At 34.7% G+C, this 18,239-nt stretch overlaps 2 protein-coding genes across 6 annotated transcripts; one reads left to right on the top strand and one right to left on the bottom strand.

Annotated features, from left to right (window-relative positions):
* Positions 1-7,603: 7,603 nt before the first annotated feature.
* Positions 7,604-12,023, bottom strand: LOC125211667 (putative RNA-binding protein YlmH). 5 transcript variants are annotated; one of them, XR_007174552.1, is made up of 12 exons: positions 11,788-12,023; positions 11,168-11,277; positions 10,750-10,881; positions 10,590-10,663; positions 10,353-10,458; positions 9,869-9,937; positions 9,421-9,485; positions 9,236-9,334; positions 8,987-9,086; positions 8,832-8,896; positions 8,405-8,474; positions 7,604-7,831 (listed from the first exon to the last, which is right to left on the bottom strand). XR_007174552.1 is itself a non-coding variant. In XM_048111559.1 (11 exons), exons 1-10 carry the CDS (start codon positions 11,921-11,923, stop codon positions 8,834-8,836), a joined length of 954 nt encoding a protein of 317 aa, XP_047967516.1. In that variant the 5' UTR covers positions 11,924-12,023; the 3' UTR covers positions 7,604-7,831; positions 8,832-8,833. The 5 variants fall into 5 exon arrangements, 4 of the variants coding, with proteins under 4 accessions (XP_047967516.1, XP_047967517.1, XP_047967515.1 ...); XM_048111559.1 differs by lacking the exon at positions 8,405-8,474; XM_048111560.1 differs by lacking the exons at positions 7,604-7,831; positions 8,405-8,474 and having other exon boundaries at positions 8,660-8,896; positions 10,353-10,425.
* A 4,063-nt stretch (positions 12,024-16,086) lies between these two features.
* LOC125214133 (eukaryotic translation initiation factor 5A-4) lies at positions 16,087-17,718 on the top strand. The gene is made up of 5 exons (XM_048115031.1): positions 16,087-16,275; positions 16,826-16,948; positions 17,037-17,093; positions 17,186-17,260; positions 17,352-17,718. Exons 1-5 carry the CDS (start codon positions 16,153-16,155, stop codon positions 17,451-17,453), a joined length of 480 nt encoding a protein of 159 aa, XP_047970988.1. The 5' UTR covers positions 16,087-16,152; the 3' UTR covers positions 17,454-17,718.
* The last annotated feature ends 521 nt before the right edge of the window (positions 17,719-18,239 follow it).

The following is an 18,239-nucleotide window of genomic DNA, read 5'->3' as shown; positions in this document are numbered from 1 at the left end:
TTAACCAGATTCAGCCGATTAACAACGATCTCCACGTAACTTCAACTCAACAACTCAGATTCATCACCAAAATATCAAAGCAAACAGAAAACAAATCGATAACATGAAACCAAAACATAACAGTGAATTCCATAGCAAAAAGAGTGCAATATCCAACGGAAATGTAACAAAATACGACTGAGCTTCGAACAGCGAAGACTCGGAAAATTCAAAAATGTAAACTGAAAGCAGGAAAAGAGATTGTATCTTCGCCTCCCGTGGAGACGGTGTTACACAACTACTGATGAACTTTGGAACCTTAACCCCCAATTCGATTTCCCCCAAGTGCGTGTGTGTAGAGAACGTGAGAAAAGCTGAGCTAAACTAAGAGCTAAGAGATGATGATTTATCGATGCTCTCAGGCTTGTTGCATGCTCTTATTTATAGAAGTGGAGTTGAGCTTCTAGATCCTTCTTTAAATTCTCCATTCTGCCCTTCGTCTAGAATCCTCCTCCGTCTGGTGATTTTCTTCTTCCTTTTGCTCACTTTCTCTGCCAGACTCCTTCTCAGGTGATCTTCTCCTTCTTCCTGGATCTGGCAATTTCTCTACACACCTGGCTTATAAAACCTCGTCAGACCCAGGAAATCACAGAATTTATCCCCATAACAAATGCATGAAATTAGTCTTATCAGCTAGCGGGAAGTCCGTCGCGGACGTTCGCTACTGTGTCAGGCGTCACAGACGAACGAGAGGAGGGAGGGCGAGCGGTTGGTCGCGGACTTCGGCGGCTAGTCGATCGCTCGCCGCCTATTGTGCGGCGAGCGATCGACTAGCGCGAATTTCAATTTATTTTTCATTTCACTATATATACGGCTCGTTGCTTTGGATTTCATTCATGCCACTTGTGTTAATTTATTGTATATTGTTTTGACTTTAGTTTAATAGTTAGTGGGCTTTTTGATGTGTTGATTTTGGATTGTAATTTAGATTTCAAATAATGGTATAAAATTATGTAATTTATTGTACATCTTTTTTAATTGAATACAGTTTTAGTTTGAGTGTTCTACTCTATATTTTATACTAAGTTCTAATTTGAACTTTTAATTTATTTTATGCTAAGTTTTAATTTGAACTTTTAATTTATTGGGCTTTGTATAATATATAAATTTTTAATTTATAGTAATTTTTTATTTAGTAATTATATTCATAGTTAGAATTGAATTTACTTTGAATTACTCATATTTCTATTGTTTAGACTTCTCAAAATTTTGAACTATGTATATATTGAATTTAGATTTAGCTAAACCAAATAATAATTATAAAATACTAACAAATAGTGATAAAAAGTGAAACTAAATTAATGTTATTATCAAACAAAGAAAATATAACTACCTCCGTCCCACATTAAGTGTCATATTTAGTGTAGGCACGAGTTTTAAAAAATGTAAAGAAAAGTGAGTTGAATAAGTTAGTGGATTATGGACCCCACTTATATATATTAGTTTTATAATAAAATGTGAGTAAAATTGGTTGATGGAATGTGGCGTCTACTAACTATTTATCATAAAAGTGAAATGTGACTCTTATTGATGGACGGACCGCAATAGTAAAATGTGACACTTATTGTGGGACGGAGGTAGTACATCACATTAATTGTTGTTGTGTATAAATATACATTTTTATATTTAGATATATTAATTTAAGTAAATACGTGGAAACTATTTATATATTTATATTCAAGATATATAATTTATAAATACATTTATATTTACATTAGTACTAAAAGGGTTCATCTTCTAATGCTTATAGCACCGTAGTCCAAAATTGAGACCAAATCTACACCCTTAAAATTTAAAATGAGTGGATGAGATTAAATCTTACGAATCTCAATAAATAGTAGACAAAATATCAACAAAGGGTAATATCATCATTATGTCATCATATGATAATTTTCGTGAGTGTTTTTTTATATCAACATAGTGTATTACAAATATCAACAATATGACATAAGAATATCAACACTAGTACAAGAAAATATCAACATATATTTATTGAGATTTTTACATGGTTTTATTGAAATTTTTTGATGTATTTGTTGATAAAAAATCTAGTTATCAACATTTAAGAAAACTAAAATAAAAAATATCAAATTTCATCGTCGGAACATATGCAATTGAAATCTCGTTGGAATTTTTATAAAATTATCTTTAATTTGATATATTTTTTTGCGAAAAAAAAATTAAATCGAGAGAGTTACGTAAATTTAAAGTTTTAAGATGATTTTAATGAGAGAGAATTGACATTAATACCCCTTACTTTTATTTAATAATTTTTTTAATTAAAAATATAATCCATGTGACATTATTTCAACCACTAGATCTCCTAATCTACTGGCTAAGATTTGGTCTTAATTTGGGATTGCTAATTAGTTAGCAATTGATCACTCCCCGTACTAAAAGTACACATAGTTATAAAATAGTTGAATTTGATTTATTCTGTTAGGTTTGGTATACTGAAAAGCATGTTTCGAGCAATTTTCGCGCGAATAGAATCTTGCTTGTATACGAAAAACTCTACAATCCACTTTTAACCCGATTCAGTATTATTCGAGCAGTTTCGCACGAATAGAATCAGTATATTATTACATTGTGTTTGTTTGTGCATTTATAAGATGTTTTATAAACATTTAAATGTATAAGAAGCAAACAAATTCTAAGTCTTTTGCTTAGTAGACCGGTTGTGGGCGTCGTCCACTTTAAGGTAACACGGTCGAGATCTATGCAACGCTTTGCAAAAGAAAAAGAAGAATTTCACAACCTAGATAGACTTAGACTACCTATCGTGAATGGTTGCAATGTCAGTCCGCATATTTCTAAGCCTTACTAAAATAAGATGACATTGGTGTGGTGTAGCACTGAACGGATCTAACAGCAAGACGTGTCTTTGTGCTATCTACTGAAAGATTAGGTCTTGATAAAATACTATATTTCTAAATCTACATATGTTAGCATTGAGCATACGGTATTGATTATGCACTACTTTGACTTATCAAATGGTGCGGGTTTTTCGCAACCCAATAATCCCGATATATTGGGTAGTGGTGATTAATATCTAGCGGTGCTAGGATTGCTATTATGTTGAATCGTGCGCGAGGTGAGTCGTTTGATAATGTCCTTAAGAGGAGCTCGAACAAAATTTTATTATTCGGAAAACTGGCCAGTTGGAGTTTTATTACTCTATGAATAATAAATAAGTGTTTCTTGCTAAGTCCACTATTGGAATTAATAAGATGTTAATTAATTAAGTCCATAGCAGACATTAATTAATTAATGGACATTTATATCTTAAGCGCGAGAAATAAATAATAAGCAAAGTGGAAACCCGGATTACTTGTAATTTCGGATTTCGATGGGGAGAGTTCAATATTACTTCCGTAGTGGCTGCTCGTAATATTCCAATATAAGCTTGTATTAAATTGTGGGTTCAATTTAATTAATAAAAAGCTAATTAGGGGAGCCCATATCCAAAACCTTCCATGGATCTCTGTCTGGGCCCAAAAGGAACTTAATATAAATAGGAGAATAAAGGAGACAGAATTATTCATAATTTTTAATTATGAAATTTTCGTTCCTTTCTCTCTACAGAAGGAAACGATTTTTTCATTCTTTTTCTCCTCAGTGAGATTTTTCAGCTCCTCATCCGTGACGAATTTCCTGTCTTCTTTATTCGAGCCCTAGTATTTTGATAAGATCAGCCCACCCTGATATTGAGATACAGTTCGGGAACCAAAGAGAAGATCCGTGGTCTAATATTGAAGATCATCACGTGGAGAAGGCGCGAGCAATCGACGATTCTTTGGAGAATCAAATCGATAACTCTAAACCGTAGTATTCATGTTTAGGATTTACTTTCTTTGAGCATGAATTATTTGCGTTCTAGCATGCAATTATCTGTTTAACATGTGAATTGATTAATCGCATAATCTGTCATTAGATCCGTGTATGATTTATTTGTTTTATACAAAGTCTTCCGCTGTGCAAAGGGCACCAAACCCGCATATTCTAGTATACTCCTCTTGTCCCGCTTTAGCAGTCCCATTGACTTTTCTGCCCTCTTTTTTGTAAAAATGATAAAAAATAGTTAAAGATGAGAAATGGTAAATTAAGAGAGAAAATAATATAAAGAAGAGTCTTATCTACATTATTGTCTCTCTTACTTTACCATTTCTCCACTATAACTATTTTTTATCATTTTTACAAAAAGATGGCAGAAAAGTCAATGGGACTGCTAAAGCGGGACGGAGGGAGTACTAAATAAGATACTATTGTTGTTTATTGCTTTGAGTTCTATTTCTTTTTATGCTTTTCAAAATATTGTGTTTATAAATATTATCATGTATTCAATTTAATTTTGATGAATGAGAATTTATTAATTGTGAAAAAAAATTTAATTTTTTTATTCCTTTGCTCATGTCCGCTTAATTCTAAACAAAACATGTTTTAGTTATAAACAGTTATGTTGCAATTTCGAGAATCATTAGTCCACGAAGAATTAAATTAAAGAATTAGTCTGTAATGATGGTTCATGGTACTAATGATATACATAAAAGAAAATATTTCAAATGTCGTGATAAAGAATATATATCTTAAACTTATCATTGTTAGAGCATCTGCAGCGGTGAAAAGGACGGTGCTCGTCCGTCCGTGCCGCTAAGCACGGTGCCGTCCGTCCGCTGATGGAGCTTGTCCATCCGTGCCAGCGGCATGGCGCTGCTCTTAGCTAAGAGCACGTCCGTGCCGCTGAGCAGCCCTAGCAAATTCATTTTTTTATTTTTTATTTTTTAAAAAATTCGAAATTTATTTAAAAAAATGTAAAAAAAATATTTTCCCACTTCCAAAAAATTATATCCGTTTTCTACCCACTTTTAATTTATTTTTCAATTTTTTTTCCTCAAAATTCACATTTTCATCTATAAATACCCCTACTTCAACACAAAAAAATCATATTCTCATCTATTCTATCATCATCTACATTCTCTCATCTTTTTTCCTCATACTTTCTCATCTAAATTCCCACCACACTACACAATGTCCGACTCTGGCGACACCCCTCCGGCAATCGCGGTTGGAACCGCGATTGGTTCGACTCCGAGGCCGGATTTAGTCCGGAAACGCAATTTACGGCCCCTCCTCAAACCCAAGGTTCGCAAGCTCCGGGTGGCTACCGTCCTTACCTGGTGCACGATCTAAACCCCTCCGGGTTCGGGTGGGCACCCGAACCCGGATCGGGAGGGAGCAGCAGCTCTACTCCTACTCCTACTTCTGTTCCTACTCCTCCTGTTCGTGGCACCCGCACCCCGTACACTCCGGGTGAGATGATGGCGATGTTCAAAGCCTACTTGGCAGTCTCCGAAGATCCGGAAGTTGGCACGAACCAAACCGGGGAAACGTATTGGTGGCGCATCACTCGTCTTTACAATGAAACCCGGCCGGGGGAACCATCTATCGCAATGATAGTATGGTTCGCAATTGCATCTTCAGATGCAACGAGGCAATCGGGAAGTTCCAGGGGATTTACCTCCAGGAAGAGCGATCGGCGGGGAGTGGCACGAGCGAGCTCGACATCATCACTGCCGCCTTGGCGACCTACCAACGAGAGGAGTTCAAACCGTTCAAGTACCTCGATTGTTGGCAAGAGGGGCGCCTACATCCGAAGTATAGGGGCGGCATAGTAGCATCCTCATCCAGCTCCTCCAGCAAACGGTCTAGGTCGGTAGCCCTATCCGACGGCGCATCCGATGATGTGGCTACCCAGCTTGCCGGAGCTAACTCGGGTAGCCCCGACGCTGGCCCGAGCAATTCCCGCCGGCCGGTCGAAAAGAAGAAGGCGACGACCACCCGCCGCCGCGCCTCGACTCCATCTGCCCCCGCTCCGGCTCCGGCTCCGGCTCCGGCTCCCTTTGTGCCTCCTCCACCCCGAACAACTCGTTGTGGACCCTCTTGGGCCAACTCTATTTGAACGATACGTCTAAGATGACTCCGGAGCAATTTGCAACACATGAGCAAATGATCTGGGATCTCAAGAGGCAATTGGTGTTAGAAGAGTAGTCTTCCACGTGTGTAATTTTTAATTTGTAGAATTTTAATTATGTATTTTTTTATTTTCTAGGATTTTAATTATGTATTTTTATTTTTTAGTATTTTAATTATGTAATTTTTATTTTTTAGGATTTTAATTATGTAATTTTTATTTTTTAATGTATTTTTATAATGTAGAAATGTTTTTAATAATTGGAGTATTTATTGAATAATAGAATGGTGGGACCCTTGAGCTTGTCCTTAGCTAAGAGCACGGATGTGGGTGTTGTGCTCTTAGCTAAGGACAAGGAGTAAAAGTGGGTCTCGGCCCACCTCCGTGCTCTTAGCTAAGAGCATGGATGGGGATGCTCTTACGACTCTCATTGTTGCAATATCCGAAAAAAAAAATATTTGAAAAGTTCAATAAATATTAAATTAGCTTAAATTTGTTAACTTTCATATCACCTGGATCATTCAATATTTTCAATTTAAACTATAAATAACCGCTACCATATGCATTTCATAAATATAATTAATTTTACAATGCAATTCTAAATTTCTTTAATGATCAAATCAAACCCTACTCCATACAACTTAAGAAATATAGCTTTATCAAAATTCCTTCTAATAAATAGCCGACAATGAACTTCATCTCTCTAATTTATTTATTTTTTATATTTTATTTGTAATTAGCTCTAAAAAATTATTGGCAGTAAAGCGCTCACCAAATATGACTTAATATCACTTAACCGTTGAACTTTAAACACTTAATTAATGTCAATTTTGGAGTAGTTATATGGACGTGGCAGTGATAAAATGCAAATTTATATATTGTTCAAACTCAAAACTCCTCTACACAGCTTCAACACTGTTTCAATACAATATCAATATAGTGTAAAATTTCAAGATTTTAATGTCAACACAGTATCAACACAATATCAACACAACATCAATCTTTGACTACTGTTGAAATTCTGTTGACATTTTCGTGTTGATGTTTTTTTGTGATTTGTTGACATTTTTCAATGGTACAGATCATAGTTTTGAATTTGTAAAATATTTAGAGTTTTCATTTGATCACATTCCTATATGGATAATCACAATTTATTTTTCTAAAAAATACTACTATAATTAAATCATCAAATAAAGTTAAAATTAATAAACTTGTAGTATCTTTATTAATAATATATTCTTTTAGTTTGAATTCTTCTATCTTTTCGAGAACTAAAAAGGACAAGAAAACTTGGGCGTTACAATTCACATGGAAGCTGCGACCTTTCTAGACTAGAAAACTGATACTCCCTCCGTCCGTGCATAGTAGTTCCATTTGTTCCATTTTTCCATTTTTATTATTATAATAAATGGTAAAAAGACCCCACAGCTTACCAACTCATTCCACTCATATAATTTAAAACTAATTTATATAAGTGAGCCACATATTCACTAACTTTCTTCCACTCACTTTTCTTAATATTTCTTAAAATCCGTATCAGAATGAAATGAGACTCCTATTCGTGGACGGAGTGAGTACTTTGTATGGATGATGTGATCCATATAAAGGTCTATATGTAGAAAAAATGCATCTACATGTAGCATCAAAGTTTTAAACAATTAAAGAAATAAAATATGGGATGAGATGCAAACCTTCTCAAGCTCTTAAAACCAAGAGGAATTAAAAAAAGTGAGCTAAAAAGGCAACCTCTAACATAATAGTGTACTATACTTTCTTTTCCAGTTCGATTGCAATATCATAAGTCCCAAGAGTGGCAATGACCTGAAAATTCGAGTACATCAGAGAGTGGCAGTTAACATGAGAAAGGAAAATATGTCAACTTAGAAAAAATTATGATTACTTTCTTCAAAATAAAATAAGGAGAGAGAGAGAGAGATCAAGTTGGAAAATGGGGAAAAAGAGAGCTTGGAGATAAACTAGGGGATTTCCAAAGCCAAGGGGGGCGGAGCTAGCGATGTCAACGGGGAGAGTAAAGGGGACAAGCACGACTTTGATAGGGGATTTGGGGATGTCCATGAACTTGTGGCCATAGCGGCGCAACAAGCTCTTCTACTGAGGTCTGTCTTGATGCTCCGCACCGGCTTGTTTGCTCCCGTGATACTAGGGTCACCGGCATTGACAACAACAATCGAGATCTTACTGAACGTGTAATGGTTCTAAACAGATGAAGAATGATGAGTTCTTCATCATTCTTCAATATATAGAAATTCGATATGCCTCATATTTTAAATTTGAAGAGCTCAATCCCTATTTAAAGTATTACTTACAATTCAATACATAGAAATTCGAATGAACTTGACTAATAAATACGCACTTGAGTTACTAGATGATTACCTTTTCACCACTCTGAGTTGGAATTATTTTGCAATTTTATCCCAATGCATGTGACATTGCAAATTAAAATCTGTAGATTTACCAATGCTCTTAACAATTTTATCCTAATATAGTTCCTTTGATCATCAAATAACATGTCACATGCAATATGCAGTATAAAATAGAATTGAACAGAAAAACTAATTTAGTACTACTAATTTATATAGTTTCTTTGATCATCATCATATAACATGGCACGTGCAATATAAAATAGACTTGAACAGAAAAACTAATTAAGTAATATATATAACCAGTATCTGAGATTGAATGTATATTGACAATGTGGCCGATTCATATCAGTTTGGTTGAAGACATATCAAATCTAAATCCATATCTCTTGGTGCTAAAGGTAAGATCAAAAGTCCTTTTGAAATCCAGGCAAGATTACCTCTACAAAAATCGAATGAGCTCGACTGCAAACTTCCCCTTCCTCGTAGAGTTGATCTCTCCAACCTGAAGAAAACGAGCAGGAAACACATATTGAATGCACATATATGGCGTACACCATGGATCCATTTGTCACAGCAGAAATAGATTACTCACCTTTACTCTTCCTTTACCACTAACGGATATTAGGTCTCCTGGTTTCAAAGTTGTGTTGCTCTTTGTCACAGTACACCAATTGACGCGTACATCTCCATTGCTTGATTCGTTGTCAGAAGTTAAAGTCAGTTTGATTACTTGTGCATGAAGCTCATAATCGATTCAACTTTTGCAGGAAAGATTCCATGCGATACCATTAAGATAAGAATGGGTTTGTATTAAATTTCAAGAACAGGAAAGATGTGATACCTGATCAAATCAGCCATTTTAGATCGTGAAATTTTGAAACCAGCACTAGCTATGGCATCAAGTCGTTGAGAGGCTTCCACAGTTTTCAAAGACTTGGTCCTATGGATTAGTTAACATAGTATTGCTATTTATGATGTTGAATGAATATGTCAATGAATATTCAGCATATAGAGTCCAGTAATAACCTCGGTGGCTGGTATTCAAGAGCTAGCAGTGGTATCTTTTTACATGTGACAGAAACATTTCTCACCTACAAAATGACAAGACGCAACTTTCAGCAAGTAATTAAATTCGAGAATTAAAATATATGTACAAGTTTGACACCTTCATCCTAATTAAGTTAATCAAAACTTCAAGTCACTGTCCACTAGTAATTGGCACCTAGATATAATCTATTTATGGAAATTGATATAAAAGGTTAAATTTACATGTAGACTAAGTTTCTATGTTGTAATGAGATATGTAACAGAGAACATATCATTTGTCCACGAGGATAATAGACCGAGGAAGTTGTTTCCATTTTATATAAGTCAGTCAACAGACAAAGGAAAAACCAAAATATACATCTTGGTTAACTGCTCAGCATACGAAATCATTTATCATATAAAGCATTGCATAAAACAGGTGATGTACCTTGTCCAGTGAGGAGACAAGGATATCGACTAGTTCCGGAACAACAAGAACCTGGGCCCCATTTTCTCCCTGCACGACCAAAAATCGTTGCTCATGTACAATAAACATAAAGAGTCGTTGAAAAGTAAAACATGACACCCCTAATACATATGATACACCAAGGTGCAAAATTTAATACTACGTTTGAAACATTAATCATCTAATAACAGGATTATAGGTATCCCCAAAGAAAGCTGAGTCGTACTCTTGTCCCACCAACATCTGACCAATTGTTTAATATGAATTCTACTTCGATATGGTTGCACAATGAGATATAAATGTGCTTATAAGTTGCTATTTAAGTTTTCTTTCTATTCGAAAAAGTTCCTTAGACAGGTTTTTGCTATAAATAAAAGTAATCATGCTGGAAGGAATGGAAAAAATTAACAATCTAGGACGGTTGAAGACAAAATCAGTTTATACTGAGCCCCGTTGAAAATTATACCTGCAATATAATGTCTCCTAGCTTATCTCTCACTATCCCAGTTCCAAGGATGGCCCCGAGGAAGTCACCATGGCTACAGGTTTCAAATCCGAAATTCCCTGAGATGCTAATGATTGAAATAGTTTCACCACCAAATTAAGAGTCCCTTCTATAATTGCACAAGAGGGCAAGTCGCGATGATTTCCAGAGAATGGTACCACTGAAGTCAAAACTGAAGCATGTATGTGAATTAGTTACCTCAGTGCCGCAACAATGTCAGGATCAGATGTTAATACATCTGGATGCCCAACTGAGAGCCGGCAACGCTCAGCCTGCAAATTTTCGGATATAAGAGCATTCAGTTACAAGATAATTTTCCAAGAATGGATCTAAAAGAAAAAAGAGGTGGATTCCAAACCTCTGGATATCCTCCCTGGGAAACCATCTTGATGTCGGCAATCTTTTCTAGAGCAAGCATTGATTCTTTCAACACAGGGGGTGTGAGAAAGTCGGTATGTAGCGTTACCCGCCTTAATGATGCACGGTTTGCCTAATGACACATGAAGAAGACAACTTTATTTGTCCTTGTTCTTGCTTTGGATCCTAATCACTTTTGGGCTTGGATCACATTTTGGAATGATATATTTTGATTCTATTGACGGGTTGGGGGTCTGCCCAAACCCCCCGCCCACACTGAGTGCTTTTGATTAAAAAAAAAAAACACATGAAGAAGACAACTTGCAACAGTTACTTATCAACAGAAACTGAAGACTGGAGCAACAGTTAGCATTATCTCTGCACAATACACAGCAATGTAACAGTAAAGTATGCGGTACCATTTCTAGAACTCTCTTGACATCTTCAACTGTGTCCTTATCTCCCACACCGTTGAGGATAACGTCAACTTTAGTCTTAACAGCCTGCGGCGGGGGGCAAATGTCCAGAGCTGTGTTACAAGAGCATCAACAACTGTGCAAGTCACTAGATAATACTCGGCAAAAATGTAAAGCAATCTTCACTTAATGGATACACACGCATACACTACATAACACAGTTTAACGGCTAATTTCACAAAGGTATTCCATCAGCCCAACATATTGAGGGAGCTCAAGCATCCCCAGCAAAAATTAAATAATACTAGTATCTTATTTAAATTTCCTGAAGTTATTCGATTTCAGCTCCATCTAAGTTATATTTCCTGCTCCTCTATATGCTACTAACACTAGCCCATATTTCCAACTGCTATTAGTTTGATTTTTATTACTATTAAATAATTTGAATAAAAAACTATGAAACCCGCATGAACAGCAATTCAAGATTCAAGCTTTCGTAAACCCAAACAAAGATTATTCCAACAAAACATCCAACCATTATTTAAGCTCAATGAGAGATTCAAAACAAGGGAAAATTAAGATGGAAGAATCCATTTTAAATGAAAAAGGAAAAAGAGACGAACCTGAGGAAGTGAAGGGAGCGATTAGAGGGGAAGTTGTGAAGGCAGTTTGATAAATGCAACGAAGATATCGAGAAGAAGAATGAACTGCCCTTCGGGTGCCGAAGCCGGCAGTGGTCGAGAGGCGTAGCGCCCACATTCAATCCGTCGATTCGATAACAATTTGCCCGACCAGTATTCAATTGCGTCGTTATTCTGCCATTGCTTCACTCAATACTTCATAAAAACAAAAAAGTAAGGCCAATGGGCCAAAAATTAAGTTCTCTAGTTTTCATCTAATTTTTGTTGTATGATTTACTTTATTTATATATGAATAGCTAAATTCTTAGGGCATGTTTGATAAGTTAGTAATACCAAGATAGAGAATTATATATAGATATTTCTAATTGTTTGATATTAAGCTTAACTCAAAGCCCAATATAAGATCAGGACCCTATCTAATCTTACCAAAATTATAACATTAACCTTGTTTATGTATCCCATCAATTTGTCAAGTTAAGCCATGTTATTTAATATACAATACAAATTTAGATAATTACTTTTATATCAAACAACAACGGAAAAAATCATATCTTTACATATTTTGACATGAAGTCCGTATTTCTTATCTTATTTTACATATCTTCTCATATCCCATCTTTTTTATCAAACGAGTTCTTAGAATATTAGGGATTCAAAATAATTGACTCATATGTAACTTTCTTTAACTATTTTATGTTTAGAAGCTGTTTTGATTTGATTATTTGTGATCTTTAAAATTTTGATTGGTTTAGTTAATGTGTTGATACGGGATTAAGAAGATAAGTATGGAGTAAAACAAAATGTGAATGACTAATAGCATTAGTTGATAAAATAACTCACTCGAATATGATCTTTCTCTATCAAATTTTGCTAACTCATTTCGAGACGCATCATATTAACATCCAATTTTAATTTATAATTCTACAAGGAAATTAATTCTACACTTTTTCAAACCATAAAACCCAATACACTAAAAGCCCAAAACATATAAAACTAAAAATTATTACTTACATGAATATTTCCATATAAATTATTACTTGATGAATATTTTTAATTATTCCCAAAGAAATCATCGAAAAATTCCAATCGATGACTTTTCTCAAGGATATACTGAAATTCTTTAAAACTCAATTATTTGCTTACATATCTTTTCTCACACTTATTTAAGACTTATATATCATCATTCCATGATTTATTGAATTATTGAAATTTATTTTGTTAATTATTTCTAATTATTTGCCAAAAATTCTAATTTCAGCGATTTATAGCACCGGAAATTTACTTTCCGGCTAAGGCTAGTTTTGGGGCATTAAATAAAGTATCACTTTCTCATTACTTGAATTTGAAAGCTAAAAGAAAACTATCCTATTTTTTTTCTGTACGGAATCTTTTCCTTTTTTCTTATATATTCTATTTATTTCTAAATATTTCTATTTTAAATTATCTTCAATTTTTTATTAAAAAATTCAGGCTTATTGTTTATTTGAACATATTCCGTATAACGAACATACTAAAATAATGAACACATTCCTAAATATTTCTATTTTAAACTCAGTTCTTTTGTATGTGCGTTTATAAATATAAGATAAAGCGCAGACTGGTCATGTAGACCTAGCCTCTCTATGTTGGTCGAGTTGAATCTCTAGACCTAGCCTCTTGTCGTTGGACGTGCAATCTAACCGTATTTAAAACCTTAATCCACTTCTACTAGCTAGTATAGGGGAGTAAGGATTGCTCCCACAGAGATGGAGGGCTATCGAGAGCTATTTGTGTGAACAAGATATTCTGGGAAAGGTTGACTGCTGCCACGTAACTATTGAGAGTGGGTTAATTTTAACTACTTGACTGGAATGTAAAACTAGCTATTTCACTTGGGAGATGAAAATGAACTCTAACTAACTGACCAACTAGACTATGGAGGACCACTACTTTATCTAGCCATGCACATTGGAAAAGCAAAAGCATGTAAAGACAAAAACAATTAACCTAAACTACTTTTTAGATTTTGTTGCAATTTTCTACTTCATCTTCCTCATATCTATCGCAAAGCAGAGCTTGAAAACACTATGGATGCACTGAAATGCAAGAAAACAGAGCATGATCGAAAAATGTACGGAAATATGAAATCGGCACCGGAAAACGCACATCTACGCTAGCTGACCAACTGGAAAGCACGTAAACAACATTAATCTAAACATCTAAGCTAACAATTGCGAAAAACATCCAACAAGCGTAAATAAGAGGCAACAACATGAGATCTAACTAAAACTTCCATAATGCAAGAATTTAAACAATATCGAACGGTGGAAACACGAGATTCAAGTTGTTTTCAACAAGCTAACTAAGGATGGTTGGAACAAGCTTGAATTAAACTAAACTAAGGTAAATTTGGAGCAAAACTAATCTAAACAAAGAAAGTGGTGGCGTTAAGTGCCTATGAGAGCTTTTTAACTAAACTAAGAAGATGTTAGCATTAAGCGCTGCTGCTTCTTCTTAAGACCCTCTACTCATAGGGTGGTGTGGACCAAATTCATGGGTTACATTATTTAATGATTGGACATTTTTGCCTTTAGGAATTTCTAAAGCAGCCTCCTGACTCCGTGGTGTGGTCTACTGACCAGTTTGCACGCAGTTTGCACGCTTTTTACTCCTTTTTATTTGATTTCGCCTCCGACAATTTTGCACATGTTTCTACCTCCTTTTTAACTATACTATATATACTATGTATACTTGCAGGTTTATTTAGTGCTAAAAAATAGTGCATCATGAAGTCATTTTCCATTTTAGTAAAGTCAACACATTTCTTCTCACTTTTTTACTCTCTTTTACTTTATTCTCTTTTTATTTCTCTACAATTTTCATTTCCTACTTTATTCTTCTTTTATTTAACTCACTTAAAACAATTTTTCTTAACTCGTGTGTCGAAAGAAGGCTTCCACTACTGTGGAACGAAGGTAGTAAGAAAGAGAGAGAGAAAAAATAGGGGAAGTATTATTAGTGGTATATAGCTGGTTAAAAACTTTTCATAATTTGACTTTATTTAATTTTAGGAGATAACCCAAAATTATAAAACTAGTACTCCCTTTGTCCCATCTCAAATGATTGACTGCTTTTTGGCACGTGTTTGAGAAAAATAATACTCCCTCCGCCCTATAAAAATATGGTCAATGAGTATGGCACGAGAATTAAGATAAAATTGATAAAGTAAGAGAGATGAGGGGAATGATATGGTAAAGTAAGAGAAATGATGAAAATGGTAGTTAAAATAGTATTAGTAGATAGTGAGACCTATATTATTAAAGTAATATAACTTTCCAAAAATGGAATGCACATAATTTTATGGGACGGACGAAAATGGAAGTACACATTTTTTTTTATGGGACAGAGGGAGTAATAAATAGTTAAAGTGGAGAGAAAGTAAAATAATTAATAGATTAATGTATATATGACTATCTTCTATATTAATATATCTCTTACTTTACTTTCTCTCCACCTTAACTATTTATTATCATCTTCGCAAAACAACGGCCAAAAAGAAATTAATCATTTGAATGGGATGGAGGGAATATATATTTTGAGGACAGATTATTATGCATACAGCTTTACTTTTACTATCCTATATGTAATGACTTTTTTTTCTTATTTTATTTATTTACGTACTCTAATCATTTCATAAGAGTATGCACTTTTGATTTGACACAAGTTTTATTTCATAATTAATTAAATAAGAGAGATAAAAAGAAAGAGTAACTGAAGTATTATCAGCGAAAAATGAATCTTATCTTATTAGAGAGAAAAAAGTTTTTAAAATTAAAAAGTGCATATTCTTGTAGGAGTAATTAAAAGGAAAGAATACATATTCTTATGGGACTAAGGAAATATGATAGTAATATGGAGATAGTACTCCCTCCGTCCCTCTATTGCTGGATCATATTTCTTTTTGGGATATTTCATTATCCGTGTCATTTCTACTTTTAATAAAAAATGAATTTATTTATTCTCTTTTCATTCATTTACCCTTTACCCTTTTCTTTTTTACTTTTTTTTTTTATTCGCTTTTCTAGTTTATTCTCATTGCACTTATCTTACTCTTTAACAAAATTTCATAAATTATGTGAAAAAAGAAAACGATACCGATGAATATGATAAAAATAAATTGGGTCAAGTTAACAGACATAAGCCCAGATAAAGACTGCGTCGTTTTGACGCCAAGAAATCAAGGGCTCACAATCAATCTGAGATACGTGAAAACCCTAAATTCCCCTCAAACCCTATATATCCAAAAATTGCTCTAGTCCTTGCTCACAATTCCAGTCAATCCTTTTCCCCTTTCCGGCCATATCGACGATGTCTGACGAGGAGCACCAGTTCGAGTCAAAGGCCGACGCCGGCGCCTCCAAGACTTACCCCCAGCAGGCCGGCACTATCCGTAAGAACGGTTACATTGTTATCAAAGGCCGCCCCTGCAAGGTTTCTCCTTTTCATTCATTTCTTCGATTTCTTTCTCTCAGTTCCAATTTCACCTTGCTTTCAATTTCTTAAGATCTAATGAATATGATCTGTTTTGTTTATGCTTAATTAATTTAGGTTTTTGCTGCGGTTTATGTATTCTTCTTAATTTAGTTAGTATTCTAGGCTGATTTTATAGTGATTGAAATAGATCCTAAATTTCGATTAATTTGCTTCATCAATTCGTGATTTGTTGAATATATGCCTGTGCTAAATGTTTGAGCTTATAAAAGCACCAATTTTTGTGAGATTCATTTTGCTTTGACAAATATCCTTGTTCATCTATTCGTGCTTTATTGAATTTTTCTCGTGCAAAATATTTGAGCCAATAAAAGTAGCAATTTCTGTGAGATTCATTATGTTTTGACAAATTCATCTATTTGTGCTTTATTGAATATTGCCCGTGCAAAATATTTGAGCTGATAAAACTAACAATTTTTGTGAGATTCATTGTGATTAGAATAAGCATGAATGTTTTTATTTGAAATTTTAATTTGCGATCTGACCACAGGTTGTTGAGGTTTCAACTTCCAAAACTGGAAAGCATGGCCACGCCAAATGTCACTTTGTTGCAATTGACATCTTCACTTCGAAGAAGCTCGAGGATATCGTTCCTTCTTCCCACAACTGTGATGTATGCATATTCTATTCTTGTTGTGAAAGGTGAACTATATCTATGTCTTTCTATATGATGAAAAGCTTATATTGGTTTTTCTGTCCAGGTTCCACATGTTAACCGCACTGACTACCAGCTTATTGACATCTCTGAAGATGGATTTGTATGTTTCTAGTTTACGTTGATTCCTAAGTTCGAATAGCTTTACGTAGATTAGTAGACTAACACAGAGTGATATAATAAATAAATCCACAGGTGAGCTTGCTGACTGATAGTGGCAACACCAAAGATGATCTCAGGCTTCCAACTGACGAGGCTCTCCTTACTCAGGTGAAGCAGCTTTTCTGACAATGTGTCTTTCTTTCCTTTTAAAGTAGGAATTTACGGTCTCACGTCTTGTTGAACTATGTCTCAATCGCAGATCAAGGATGGATTTGCTGAAGGGAAGGATCTCGTTGTGAGTGTTATGTCTGCCATGGGGGAGGAGCAGATTAATGCTCTCAAGGACATTGGTCCCAAGTAGTTCGGGATTGATATGATATGATAATTATAGTTTAGTAAATGATGGGAGGACCATTTACCATCTTTTTATTCTGGGTGCTTCAGACTGGATTATTGATGGTTTGTGTCCTCGACGATGAAGAGACCACTTTCCTGTTATTAGGATTGTCTAGGTCGCAATTGTGTTTCATTTCCTCTTTCCATTTTTGTCACCTTTGAACTCCTGTCATGTTTATTACTGTGGAATTTTAGATTTGGTATGATGAAAACTCAAGTCTTCTTGCGTAGCCATGTGTTTAGATGTATGTGTTGAATATTGATGAGTTTTTACATTGTATGATTTCCAAATTGCTTGCTAAATAAGATGGGTGATGATATATTGTTGGTATTTTGATTATTAGTGGGAATTGTATGTTATTGATGAGTTTGTGTTATATCTATCCATAACTAATAGATTCACAAGTGCTGGGCTGTGTTGATTTTATAGAGTGAGTGTACAAATGGTTTTTTACATTAAAGAAATGGGATGTTTTTGTTTGTGTATTGTACGTGTGAAGACTTCTAAAATAAAATTTATAAGCTCCATATGTTATTATAGGATTCTTTATGGCAGTTGTGTTCGTACATGAGTTTCTTCAATGATGAATCTACGGCGATCGTTATTGAGCATCTCGTTACCTCTGACACCCATTGAGGGTCAGGGACAAGGAAATGATATAGCCAACGAGTGGGTCAAACATCTCATTCGTCGAGTGGCATGTGCAAGTTGCACTCGATAGAGTAGGGATTAATTATCAATCACTTCATT

The sequence above is a fragment of the Salvia hispanica genome, chromosome 3 (assembly GCF_023119035.1).
Source record: "Salvia hispanica cultivar TCC Black 2014 chromosome 3, UniMelb_Shisp_WGS_1.0, whole genome shotgun sequence".
Taxonomy (NCBI): Eukaryota; Viridiplantae; Streptophyta; class Magnoliopsida; order Lamiales; family Lamiaceae; genus Salvia; species Salvia hispanica.
Note: the sequence above shows the minus strand (reverse complement) of the source record. Positions and strands in the feature narration are given on the sequence as shown.